Source organism: Pongo pygmaeus, chromosome 10 (assembly GCF_028885625.2).
Source record: "Pongo pygmaeus isolate AG05252 chromosome 10, NHGRI_mPonPyg2-v2.0_pri, whole genome shotgun sequence".
In the NCBI taxonomy this organism is placed as follows: Eukaryota; Metazoa; Chordata; class Mammalia; order Primates; family Hominidae; genus Pongo; species Pongo pygmaeus.
Window position 1 is genome coordinate 69570887 of NC_072383.2, and position 14245 is coordinate 69585131.

At 36.5% G+C, this 14245-nt stretch overlaps 1 protein-coding gene and 1 long non-coding RNA gene across 2 annotated transcripts in view; both read right to left on the bottom strand.

Moving 5' to 3' along the window:
* ZFC3H1 (zinc finger C3H1-type containing) overlaps positions 1 to 14245 on the bottom strand; it is a 54787-nt gene that overhangs the window by 39148 nt on the left and 1394 nt on the right. The window contains exon 2 of the mRNA XM_054445430.1: positions 8131 to 8547. Coding sequence (XP_054301405.1) covers positions 8131 to 8547 — 417 coding nt within the window. The remainder of the gene's footprint in view (positions 1 to 8130; positions 8548 to 14245) is intronic.
* Positions 8556 to 14245, bottom strand: LOC134737598 (uncharacterized). The gene is made up of 4 exons (XR_010122629.1): positions 11521 to 14245; positions 10603 to 10802; positions 9867 to 9968; positions 8556 to 8890 (listed from the first exon to the last, which is right to left on the bottom strand). It is a non-coding gene; the product is annotated as an uncharacterized LOC134737598 (long non-coding RNA).

The window sequence follows — 14245 nt, forward strand, 5'->3', positions numbered from 1 at the left end:
TTGAAAGGCTTAGTCTATAAATGTGAATTTGTTGCAACATGACTGATACATTAGAAAATAATTTGAGCAGCCAGGCACAGTGGCTTATGCCTGTAATCCCAGTGCTTTGGGAGGCCAAGGCGGGTGGATCACCTGAGGTCAGGAGTTCAAGACCAGCCTGGGCAACATGGCAAAACTCCGTCTCTACTGAAAATACAAAAAATTAGCCAGGCATGGTGGTGCATGCCCATAGTCCCAGCTACTCGAAAGGCTGAGGCAGGAGACTCACTTGGACCCGGGAGGTGGAGGTTGCAGTGAGCTAAGATAGTACCACTGTACTCCATCCCGGGCAACACAGCAAGACTCTTGTCTCAAAAAAAAAAAAAAAAAAAAAGAAAAGAAAAGAATTTGAGCATAACACAAATTTATATTTACTTATGTGTGATTTGTCTCAGAGAAACACTAAGAATGCAGAAAACTGCACCCAAGTGATCTGAGCCATGTAGGAATACACAAACATATACTTCAAACATCTATCAAATACCCACGTTCATTGCGTGTGTTATAAGTCACATCCATCCACATCTGGTATTACAATTTACTGCCTGATTTCAGGTAACACTGCTTGTTTTACTTCATAATAACTCATAAGTAACAAATATTCCACTTCCACAGGTGTACTTCAGGTCTATTTTATGAAATGCTGACATGTTTACTTTAATATTTCACACTTTTTTCTCCATTTCACATGCAAAGCTGTGCTATCATTTTTCATTTATTTCTATCTTTTTTTTATATGCCACGGACAAAGTTTTTGAGTGTTGTTCCTCTAACCCCATTTTCTCCACATACCCTATTGTTTTTATTGCATAATTTTGCAGTGTGGTAATGTGTATGTCCCATTGTAGCAAAAACGATCATGCTTTTAAAAACAACAGAATAGTAATAACTATTACACAAAAATAAACAGGGAAACATTAAACACTAAATTATTCTCCTACATGAGAAACTTATGAGTTTCATTAGGTCATGAGAAATCTACTGGTTGATTAGGATGTCACTTTTCTATACAAAATGGCAGCACCTCCCTTTAATGTAGCATAGAGGCAAGTATCTATTAACATAGCAGTTACCTTATGACTACATTGCTACCTTAAAAATAAATACAATAGGCTGGGTGTGGTGGCTCATGCCTGTAATCCCAGCACTTTGGGAGGCTGAGGCGGGCGGATCACGAGGTCAGGAGATCGAGACCATCCTGGCTAACATGGTGAAACCCCGTCTCTACTAAAAATACAAAAAATTAGCCGGGCGTGGTGGCAGGCACCTGTAGTCCCAGCTACTCGGGAGGCCGAGGCAGGAGAATGGTGTGAACCTGGGAGGTGGAGCCTGCCGTGAGCCAAGATCACGCCACTGCACTCCAGCCTGGGCAACAGAGTGAGAGTCAGGAGAATGGTGTGAACCCGGGAGGTGGAGCTTGCAGTGAGCTGAGATCACACCACTGCACTCCAGCCTGGGCAACAGAGCGAGTCCGTCTCAAAAGAAAAAATTAATAAATACAATAAATTCAATAAATACAAATTTCAGACAATAAATATAACTTTACACAAAGATTATAAATACAGGTTTAAACTGATCAAATGGGTAGCCAGACATTGTTCTACCACTGTCATAGGTCTGTATAATAAAATTATCTCAAGTTTTACTCAAAACCTCCAAAATGAACACTGTTCTTGTCACACAGTATTTAAATTACCAACTGAAAGTCTAATGTGAGCTAAAGTCACCAGCACATAGGCAGTAGTTAAAACCATAATAATGAGAATATCCCTAGAAAATGGGACACTGAGGACATGACAAATTAAGAAATTACACAGGAAAAGTAATTATTTAAAACAAAAGACAGAAAATGAAAATCAGAAAGTTATTTTTAAAATCCATTGCAGAAATCCCAAAATTTCAAGGGAAGAAAAATATCACTGAATATAGTAGAGATGTCTACCCCCAATAGAATATTCTCAGCAATGCAGCCAGAGTGATGCCTTAAAAATATAAAACAGATTATGTCAGTCCTTTGCTCAAAACCCTGTAAGAGCTCCCCATTTCATTAGGAATAAAAAAACAAAGTTCTTACAAGGCTCTGTCTATAAGATCTGCCCCCTCCTGCCATCTCTAATCCCTTCTCTCCCATTATTCATTCCCCTCACTCTCTCTTCTGTATTAGCACAGGACTCTTTGTTCTTCCCCAAACAGGTCAGGCATCCTTCTGTATTATGGTCATTTCTCTAGTTCAGCGATGCCCAAACTTCACCACATAGCAGAATCAACAGAAGGGCTGGTTAAATACAGATTGCTAGGCTCCATTTGCAGAGCTCCCAGTTCAAAAAATCTAAGGTAGAGACTGAGAATTTGTGTTCTATCAAGTTCCCAGATAATGCAGTCCCCAGGAACCACACTTTGAAAATCACTGCTCTAGTTATTCCTTTTGCATAGAAGCCTCTTCCACCAGATATCCATTTGGCTATTCCTTTACTGTCTTCAAAGTCTTTCTTTAAATCTCACCTTCAAATAGACACCATGCTGACCACCCTATTAGTGCTGCAACCTGTATCCTCAATATCCCTTTCCTACTTACCCTGCTATACTTTTTCTTTCATAAGTTAATTTACTTACCATGTTTACTGTTTTACCTTCTAAAATGCAAGCCCATGAAAACATAAGTGACTATTTTGTTCATCAATTTATTTCCAAGAGCCTGGAATAAAGTGCTCAACTAATTTTTGAATGAATGGAAGAATGGAATAAAAAACATCCACTAAAATTTGCAATTAGGTCACAGAAAACTACCATGAGTAGTTTCAGTATTGTGATAGGGGTAGAAAAGCAAACCGTATTGGGCTAATAAGGAAATGAGAAGTAAAGTGAAAAGCTGGTACAGACTAGACGTCTCAGAAGTCTTATTGAAAAGAGGAAGAATACTTGACATAATTTAAGAGAGAATGTAGGAAGAGGTGGAAGAGGATTTCCGTTTTTGGATGGAAAAGTCAAATATATTAAGAACACCCTAAGGAGACAATGGTTCAAGATAAAGCAGAATAAATAAAGCAAGGTCCCAGAGAAGGCAGAAGAAGTTAGAGCCAGGAGAACAAGTTAAAACAAAATGGCCATGAACAAGACAGTCATTACCCTCAGGGTGAAAGAACTGAAGTGAAAATTGATATAGATTACAAACAAGTTTATGGTTAGGAAGTGAAAAGCTGGAATTGAGTGTGATCACCTCCATTAAGAGGCAAGCTTGTATACTAACAATAATAAAGGTTGAGTAAAAGGCCTGAAAAAATTATGAAGGTATAGAAGAGTTGTCAAGAGATATGGAAAAAAGGCTCACCAATAACGTAAGTTTGATAGTAGAGTCTTGCTGAGGATTGGTGGGGAAATATACATGTAGAAACACTTATATATATAATTTACTGATTCAGATGACATTTTAGCTTCTTTGATTTTCCTCCAATCACTCTTCCATACTGATGCCAGTTATTTTTCTAAAACACACGTCTGATCACATCATTTTCTTGCTTAAAAATATTTAACAGCCCACCCAACGTTTAAAAGGCAAAATTCAAATTCTTTAGCAAAATATTAAAGGCCTTCCCAATCCAACACTAACCTGTCCTTTTATAATTTTCTGTCCAACCACTCACCAAAAAAATACCGTTATCTCTCACACTGCATACATATTTGATTAATCTCAATGCCCTTAAAAAGCCCTCTGTGCCTATCTACTCATTTGGTTCCTTCTGACTTCCCCAGTGGAAAAGATTCATTTTTCCAGATGTGTATCAAACATTTACATCTCTATGAAACCTTTCTAAAACCAGGTGAAGATATTTAATCCTTCCTGTGTTACTCCAGGCTTTCACACATAACTCATATTATACTCCATGATAGAAATTTGTGTCTTTTCTATCCCTCTGTGTTATACTTTTCAAAACTGCTTGTGTAGAATCATAGTACTAAATTGAAGAGGGGAAAGAAAGGCATCTCCCTGAGAATGTGCAACCCAAAATAATCATCACTTAGGTTTGCAACCAAATTCACACCATATGGACAGCCAGTGAGGGCTGAACTGATTCCAAGGCTGAAGTCTTTAGCAAATTCTCTCTGGGGAATGCATCTTTGTCCCAGGTCTCAAAAACTTCCCACCACTAAAATTCAAAAAGAAAAATGACTACCTCATATTAAAACAAAACAAAACAAAACAAAATCACTAAATGTTCAAGAAAAGACAGTACCAGAAATGAGTAATAACAAAACAAACATCAGAAATCAAACCCCCAAAGACCTGAGATACTGAAAATTAGCAGGTAAGGAGATAAAACAAAACAGACCTATGGTTAATTTGTTTAAAGAAACAAAGATAAAGCTGAAAATATAAGCAGGAAGAAGAAAAGTGGAAAGAATGATCAAAGTGATTTGAAAACAAAACAAAAATGAAATAGTAAAATAAAAACTGTAATTGAAATTTAAAACTCAGTAAGTGGGCTTAAGGCAAATCAAATACAGCTGAAGAGAGAATCAGTAAAGATGTATCAGAGGAAATTTTCCAGAATTTGTTAATTACAAAGTGACAGAAACTTAGAGAAATTAAGAGACATGAAAGATAAAGTATGATGACTTAACATAACATACATCTATACCGAGTTCCAAAAAAGAGAGAGAATGGGATAATATTCTAAGTGATAATGATCATTTTTTCAGAACCAATGCAAGATCCAATCCAGATTCAAGAAACAACAAATTCCAAGCTGGATACATAAAAAGAAATCTACAATCAGCACATCACGCAGTTCAACTACAGAATATCAAAGACAAAAAGGATCTTTAAAACAACCAAAGAAAAAAGATTATCTTCAAATTGGAAACCATTAAGACTGATAGATGAGTTTTGAAAATCAACAATGGAAGCCAGAAAATATTGTCAGTAAGAATATAATTAGGGGCTGGGTGTGGTGGCTCATGCCTGTAATCCCAGCACTTTGGGAGGCCAAGGCGGGCGTATCACTTCAGGCCAGGAGTTTGAGACCAGACTGGCCAATATGGCGAAACCCCATCTCTACTAAATACAAAAATTAGCCAGGCGCAATGGCATGTACCATAGTCCCAGCTACTCAGGAAGCTGAGGCATGAGAATCACTTGAACCCAGGAGGCGGAGGTTGCAGTGAGCCAAGATAGTGCCACTGCACTCCAGCCTGGATGATAGGGCAAGACTTTGTCTCAAAAACAAACAAACAAACAAAAAGCATATAATTAAACAACCTAGAATTCTAAACCCAGGGAAAATATCTTTCAAAAAGAGTAAACAGAAATCGTTTTCCACCCAGCAAAAACACATTAAAAAAAAAAAAAGTCTAAAGAATGTATTTAAGCACAGAGCACGGTGGCTCACACCTGTAATCCCAGCATTTTAGGAGGCTAAGGCAAGAGGATCACTTGAGCCCAGGAGTTTGAGACCAGCCTAGACAACATACTGAGACCTCGTCTCTACAGAAATTTTTAAAACATAGCCGGGCATGGTAGTACATGCCTGTGGTCCCAGCAACTCAGGAGGCTGAGGTGGGAGGATCACCTGAGCCCAGGAGGTCAAGGCTGCACTGAGTATTGATCACACTCCTGCACTCCAGCCTGGGCAACACAGTGAGATCTTATCTAAAACACACACACATAGAGAATATATTTATACATATATAATTCCAGACATGATACAAAGAGTGAGCCAAGAAAGTGCTAAATATATAGGCAAAGGAAGCAAACATCATTCTTTGTATTTCGGGGAAAGAGTAAGGTTCTTGATTAACTTTAAATACTGGTAGGAATATAAGACCAGAAATTTAGTATGCAACTTCCAAACTAGCAAATGAAAAAAAATTGTGTGAAGAAAAATAAGAGCCTAAAAAGAAAAAAAAAGAAGAAATTAAAAAACCACATGTCAATAATCATAAAAAATGTGAGTAGACTATATGTTCAAGCTAAAGGACAAAGACTGTCATACTGAATTATAAATTAAAACCAGTTCTACACTATGTACAAGTAATATCTGAGACATGAGGATACAGAAAGACTGAAAGAGTGGGAAATTATATAAAGAGAAAGATGATGTGGCTATTAATATAAGACAAAATAGTCTTTTAGGCAAAAACATCAGAGATAAAGTCGCTACATAATGACTCAATTACCCAGCTTCAAAGTATTTAAAGCAAAAAGTAAAAATCACAAACCCATCATCATACTGGCAAATTTTAACAAACTCCTCTTAGTAACTGATCAAGCATATCAAAAAATAAAAAAAGTGAACAACACAAAAAGCTCAAGTAATCTATAAATTCATTTCAAACATACATAGAACTCTTACAAAAAACTGATTACATACTAGACAAAGGAAGTTTCCAAGTATTTCAAAAGATTGGTTATCATAGCAATCTTATTTTCTGACAGTATGATTGACTTAGATATCAATAAAACATACTGCTAGACAACCTACATGTTTAGAAGAAACATACTTCCAAGCAGCCTACAAGTCAATGAAAAACAAAAATTAGAAAACATTCAGAATGAATGAAAAAAGTTAAATAACCCAACCTGAGACAGAACTAAAGTCAAACTTTATGGCCTAAAATGATCTTAATAGGAGACAGGCTGAAAACTGAGTTTAAAAACCTATGTACTTATTTCAGGGGAAATTAAAGAAGAGAGCAGGGGAAAAAAAAAAGGTACAACTTATAAATACTACAGATAAAAAAGTAAAGGATTCTTAAGAACAATTTTTATAACTTCTGTAACTTATAGGAAATAGACACATTACAAAAAATATAGAGTTTACATAAACTGCCTTAACAGAAATAGAAAACACGAAGTCAGATTAAAACTTTCTCAGAAAAAAACTCCACCCATGCCCAGACACTTTTATCAGCAAGATCTACCAAGTATCTCAGAATGTTTCCAATCTTAAACTACTACAGAGAACAAAGATGAAAACAGCCCCAACTAATTTGAGTATCACAACCTTACACTAAAAACTGCCAAGGAAAAAGAGGGGGGGGAAATTACGGGCTCTGAACACATAAAAAATTCTAAACAAGACACTAGCAAACCTTCATTTGTAATTGCTGAAAGTTGGAAAAACCCAAACATAATTGGGAAATGGATAAACTACAGTATGATGGGATACAAAGAACTACTGACATATACAATTACATGAATGAATTTCAAACACATTATGCTCAATGAAAGAAGCTATAATCAAAGGCAATATACTATATGATTCCATTAGTGTGACATTCTGGAAAAGGCAAAACTATAGGGACAGATCAGTAGTTACCAGGTGAACTAAGGGCTGAGGGAGGGGATAACTACAAAGACACTTGGAGAAACTGTTTGAGGTTGATCAAAGAATTCTGCATCTTAATGGTGGCTGGTGATGGTTACCCACTGTCTACATTTGTCAAAACCTGAAGAACTACACACTTATACGTTTATAATGTTAAAAGGTAAATTTTACTGTATATAAATTATATCTTAATAATAAAGAAGAAAAGAAAAAACAAGCCAAATCCATGATTTAAAAATGGTATATCATAAACTGTATTAAATGCAAGCATACAAGAATGGTTTAATACTAGAAATAAATTATATAATTCATTACACTAACAAATTAAAATAAATTAGATGCTCATCCCAATAATGAAGAAAAAAGATTTGGTAAACTTCAACATCCATTCACGCTGAAAATTTCAAACCAGGAATAGGAGTAAAACCCTCCTTTACCCAATAAGGGATACCTACAAAAAAATTAACATCATATTTAATGGTAAATGTCAAAACCATTTTCTTTAAATTAGGAAACAAAGGTGTCCACTATTATCACTTATGTATAACATTCTATTATAGAGGCCAGCATGTCAGACAAAAAAAAAACAAAAAGACTAAAAGTAAACAAAATTAGTAATTATTCAATGATATGAATGTCTACATAGAAAGTACAAAAGAATTTACAGATAATTACAATCATTTCAACGAAGTACACCGCCAAAACAAATAGTTACTACTTTAGAGGCAGAAGAGTCATTACTAACTGAAATATTTAATTCCATTACCTTGACTAGAATCAGTAGTGTCGGATTTCAGGGAAAGTGGTTTTGCTCCATCTTTAACTTTTTTCAAACGGTTCTTATCTCCTGGTAAAGTCAATTTTTGCCTGAGTGGTTTTAATTCAAATGCCTGAAAAGTTTTGACTTGTGTTTTCTCCTCAGGAGCTACTTCTTTACTTGAATCCTTTGTAATACTGACATTATCAGTGCTAGTTTGGTCCTCAAAGTTCAATGTTTTAGGATCTTCCTGCACATTCTCTTCTTTGCTACTCAATGCTAGCTTTTCATCCTTATTGATGCATTCTAGTTCCAACTGTATTTGCTTATATTTTAAAAGCAAATCTTCAAAAGTTTCTTCCACAGAGTTTTCATTTTTTGATGAATAATTTTGTTTTCTTGATGGAGACCTTCCAAAACTTTTGGCTGAACAGCATATTAAGGAAACTAGTTTCCAAAACTTTTCCACAGTTAAATTTAACAAAAAAACATAGATTATAGATGAATTTTCTCCCTTTTTAATTTTTCAAGAAAAATGAATCGATATTTTTAAATTACTAAATTCCATTTAATGTATGTGCAGCTAATGCCCACTTTCATTATGTGCCCATATTTGAATTGAATAAGTACCATATAAATAGTCCACTTACAAAATCACTAGTGTCATAATTACCCGTAGTATCCACAGACAGTCCACCTAGTTAGGTTATAGCATCCTTCCTTCTGTGCCAGGAAAGTCCATAATTAGCTCTATGTTAGAGATTATTTTCTGAAGGAAGAGGGGAGAAACTCAATGCTTTGTCACACATGTGGACAGTTTACACTTCAGGGGGCCAGGTGAGGTGGCTCATGCCTGTAATCCCAGCACTTTGGGAGGCCGAGGCAGGAGGATCACTTGAGGTCAGGAGTTCGAGACCAGCCTGGCCAACACGGTGAAACCCCATCTCTACTAAAAATAAAAAAGTCAGCCAGGCATGGTTGTGCAGGCCTGTAGTCCCAGGTACTTGAGACGCTGAGGCAAGAGAATTGCTTGAACTCAGGAGGCGGAGGTTGCAGGGAGCCGAGATCACACCACTGCACTCCAGCCTGGGCAACAGAGGGAGACTTCATCTCAAAAAAAAAGAAAAAAAAAACGAAACACTTTGAAATAGTACTCAAAATATATCTATTTTTCTCCTACAGACAAGGCAAAATGTTATGAAAATAATCTGAAGCAACTGTTCTTACTTTCTTCTCTAACATAGTGATACACGAAAGGTAATTTCTTCCTTAGAAACAGCTACAAAATTTCAAACTACAATTTTTATTCTAAACAATTCATACATGAGAATTGTTATACCTCATTTTTCCAGACCAGATATTAGCAAGAGAAAAGACAGTACCTCTTGTGGTTTTAATATATCATTTATAGATTTTTTTTTTTGAGACAGAGTCTCGCTCTGTCAGCCAGGCTGGAGTGCAGTGGTGTGATCTTGGCTCACTGCAACCTCCGTCTCCAGGCTCAAGCAATTCTCCTGTCTCAGCCTCCTGAGTAGCTTGGATTACAGGTGCGTGCCACCATGCCCGGCTAATTTTTGTATTTTTAGTAGAGATGGAGTTTCACCACGTTGGCAAGGCTGGTCTCGAACTCCTGACCTCAGGTGATCCACCCGCCTTGGCCTCCCAAAGTGCTGGGATTACAGGTGTGAGCCACTGCACCCAGCCTATAGATTATTTTCAGTTGGCTAGGATGTAAAATACAGTACCCCAAATATGGTTCTTCTGTTTAAACTCCTCACAGGACAAGCAGCAGAAAAGGTTTTTAAACTCTCCTGATGACCAGTTCTAAAAATGAGAATTACCATCATCTGAGAAACAAAAATAAGCAGTAAGTACATCTGAAAATCTTAACAGTTCTACAGCAAAACTGTTCTAGTAAATCTTTGGTTCTCTGATCTCTTCAAAGCCAAGTATCCTGAAAGAAAACTAGTTTCTCTGTACCCTTCTTACCAAATGGAATCTGGTTTCTGTCCCATTAATCTAGAGCCTGCTGTGGCTAAGTTTCCCTATCAATGTTTTCAAACTTTATTTTTTTTTTACCTGACCCCTCTGAGAATCTGACACCATAAACCACTTCTCTCTTGGCTTCCATAACTCCATGTCTCCCTTTGTTTCCCTACTGGTGTTTTGTCTTTTAAGTTTCCATTGAGCCTTTTCTCTCCAAATTGTGAAATAATGGTGCTCTTCAGGGAGCACTACTTAGCCTTTCTCTTTTTATTTTGAGCATTCTAATGCACCTCCACAGTTTTACCTACCACAGGAGAGTTTACCCTGGTGATAAGATATTTCTCTATCTCCTACAAGCCATCCTTCATACTGCTGCTGCCAGAGTAATCTTTCTAAAATACAAATGTAACATCATTCCCCTTGTTTAAATTTCCCTAATAAAAAAGTCCAAAATCCTGAGAATAATCTGACCTGTGCTTTCCTTTCCAAACTTACCTTTTCCTTGTTCATCACAATTTTTGCATAGCTTTGTGTCTAAGTTTGTCTGTTCTTCAACTTAACCCCAATTCAAGTGTCAGCTCTGTGAAGCCTGAGTTTCTCACTCCCCCTTCCCCTCTTATGCATTCTTTGTATGTAAGTTCTGCAATTATCTGCATTTACATCTTACTTTTCACTGGAGCCATTTAAAGGAACAACTGCAATTAAAAAAAAAAAAGAAAAGAAAGGGAAATGATTAAATATACTAACAAAAATGCTAAATAGAAAAATAAGGAAAAGCAATTGAGTTACAACTGTAACTGACTAATCTCCTTTAAGGCTAAAGAAAATCTATCCCTATCTATACAGAATAGCTAAGATCAAACCAGCACTTACCAGATTTAATTTTAAGCTTGTCAAGATACAATTTCTAACTGAACCTTGGTTTAAACAAAAAGAAGTGCTATTCAACCTTTTCAGCTGCAGCTGAAAATGGAATGACTTTTTACTGATGAGAGACACTGGCCTAATTATGTTAGCTCTCCTCAGATTTGGAAGTTTAAAAGAGTAGTCATTCAAGGGAGACATGCTAAGATGTACTGACAAAGTGTCTATCATTAAGAAAAATTAAGGGTGAAAATAAGAACTGCAATTGAATCTAGTTTATTCTATTTCTTTAAAGTTGCAACTAGCATATCTTAGTTATTACAGTGAAAGGAGTTATGGCAAAAATAGAAATAAACCCTATACTCAGGCTACTTTACTTCTAAATTACAGAAATATGCCACAGAGTAACCTGCATTATTTCTTTATACTGTATTTGTAAAACAAAAAAGGTATTATAATCACATAGTGGAAATATGAATTAAACTGAGTACAACCTTGATATTAAATAAATTTGAATGAAGTGTTGTAACAAATATTTTGTTTGCTCACATTACATAAAAGTAGCTGGGAACTACATTTTCCTTCTCAAATTCTTAAAAAGAACACCACCTCTAGGATGGATTACTGATATTTCATGAGGAAAACAATGAGCAGAAGATCAAAACAAGCATCCTTTTAAGTGCAGCATCTGTGAAAAGAAAAACAGCAAGATATCTTATTTATGACAAGTTACTATGGAAATCAAAGTCACACAAGCAGACTGGATATTTTCCAGTACTTTTTTTTTTTTTGCAACATCATATGCCAGTTTACTAATAAAAACATGCAAGCTTACCAATTAATAAAGGTCTATGGTAGAGGCCCAAAATAGTATTGAATAAACACGCAGAAAGAGGACAAAAGCAGAAAGCCCACTCACCTCCCACTTTTCTAATACAGAATAAAAATTTTAAGAAAAACCTTTGCGCTCCCATAGTACTTTTTTATATACATACTTCAGTTTCAACTTTTTATACTAAACTGCAACTACTTATTTTCATTTGTTTCCCTAATACAAATTACAGGTTTTATCTTTGTACCTTTAAAAAACACATATAATCTGGTGGCTCTCGCCTATAAATCTCAGCACTTTGGGAGTCTTAGGAAGGAGGATCTCTTGAAGCTACAAGTTCAAGATCAGCCTGGGCAACATAGCAAGACCTAGTCTCTCCAAAAAAAAAATTTTTAAATAAACTTAATAAAAAATTTTTTTAATTAAAAAAATTTAAAAACCATCCACATTGGCCGGGCACGGTGGCTCATGCCTGTAATCCCAGCACTTTGGGAGGCCGAGGTGGGCGGATCATGGAGTCAGAAGATCAAGACCATCCTGGCTAACATGATGAAACCCTGTCTCTACTAAAAATACAAAAAATTAGACGGGCGTGGTGGCGGGCGCCTGTAGTCCCAGCTACTCGGGAGGCTGAGGCAGGAGAATGGCGTGAACCTGGGAGGCGGAGCTTGCAGTGAGCCGAGATCACACCACTGCACTCCAGCCTGGGCGTCAGAGCGAGACTCTGTCTCAAAAATAAATAAATTAATTAAAACCATACACATATATATGCTTAAATAGCTTTTCTGGCTTTTGGATTCAAAATAGACAACAAATCCATGGATTAAGAAACATCGTGGACAGAGGTTTTCTAACCTTCTTGGAAGAACCATTTGCTGGCTTTTAAAAAAGTTAAATATCTATATAATTTTTCTTTTTTTTTTTTTTGAAACGGAGTCTCGCTTTACCGCCCAGGATGGAGTACAGTGGTGCAATCTCTGCTCACTACAACTCTGCCCCCCGGGTTCAAGTGATTCTCCTGCCTCAGCCTTCCGGGTAGCTGGAAATGCAGGCACCCAACACCATGCCTGGCTTTTTTATTTTTAGTAGAGACAAGGTTTCACCATGTTGGCCAGGCTGGTCTGGAACTCCTGATCTCAAGTGATGCACCGCCTCGGCCTCTCAAAGTGTTGGGATCACAGGCGTGAGCCACCACGCCCGGCGCCTACATGATTTTCTCTGAAACAATCCTGAAATGCTCCTAACCCAACTTTTGGTAGCAGAAGTAAGTTTTTTCAGGGGACTAGCATCAGAAGCTGCTGTTTCTCACCTAAATGTACATTCCTTGCCCCTTTTACATCATGACATTTGAGAAAGACCTATTCTGGACCTAAGTGTTCTATAAAAGTAATTCTGATTGTCTTCCAAATAACTGTCATTACTTTTAAGTTTCACATATAATAATGAAATTAAAAATCATCACACTATGGGAATTTCAACCAGTAATGAAAGTCTTTAAACAATTTTTGCAATGATCACAGAATAAGTCAAGATAGTGTTTTACAAACCCATTATAAAACAGGAAACCTTCGGATGATTGATTCCTCTGTATAAATGCTGAGTAAACTCAGTAACGTTTAAAACTGAGAATAAGGTTAGAAGTAGCAAAAATCTGGAATGTTACTATTTCCTTTCTCAACTTATCCGTAATCTCCACCCTCGCATACACATTCCTCCACTCTAACGTATTAAAATAAAAATGCTGATAAGTTTATCTTTCTCTCTCTGGCCCTCATTTAGTCAGCACGAAGTTGTTACACAATGTGCAAAAGTGAACACAGATAGAAACGTAAAGGAGGTAAAGTATTCCAAAAAGATCAAATGAATCAAAAAGCTCTGAAACAGACTTGGTAAAGACACCAGAGTTTTTTTTTTTTTTTTTTTTTTTACCCACCCCCATCCCCCCACTTTAAAAGGCAGCAACCAGAATAAATCAAGATAAAAACAGAATCACAAAAACAGTGCAGGACTGTGCAGACTGAAACTTTACAATTTTCAATGTCAAACTGCAATATGATAAAGCAACAGTATTACCTAAACTGTTTATATTTTTTCTCTATCTAACGATCTAAGTCAACTTCACATAAAATATAAAGTTTCTGTACCAGCAAAAATACAAATGCTAATGAAACTTGGGCTTCTAAGGTATTATTACAAATCAGACTTAACTGTCTTAGATTTCATAAGCTTAACCCAATCCATAGCACGTTAATATACCCAGTGAAGCCGTCTTAAGAATAACGCTATAGTGTGACACATGGGGAATTACCAAAGAACAACTTACTTTAACTATACTGACACAGGAAGAAATAAGTGGTTCTGATGATTCAAAGTTACACTTGTCTCACAGACCCAGAATGACGCTAAAGGGAACTTTAGTAAGTGACACACCCAGCGCCGACC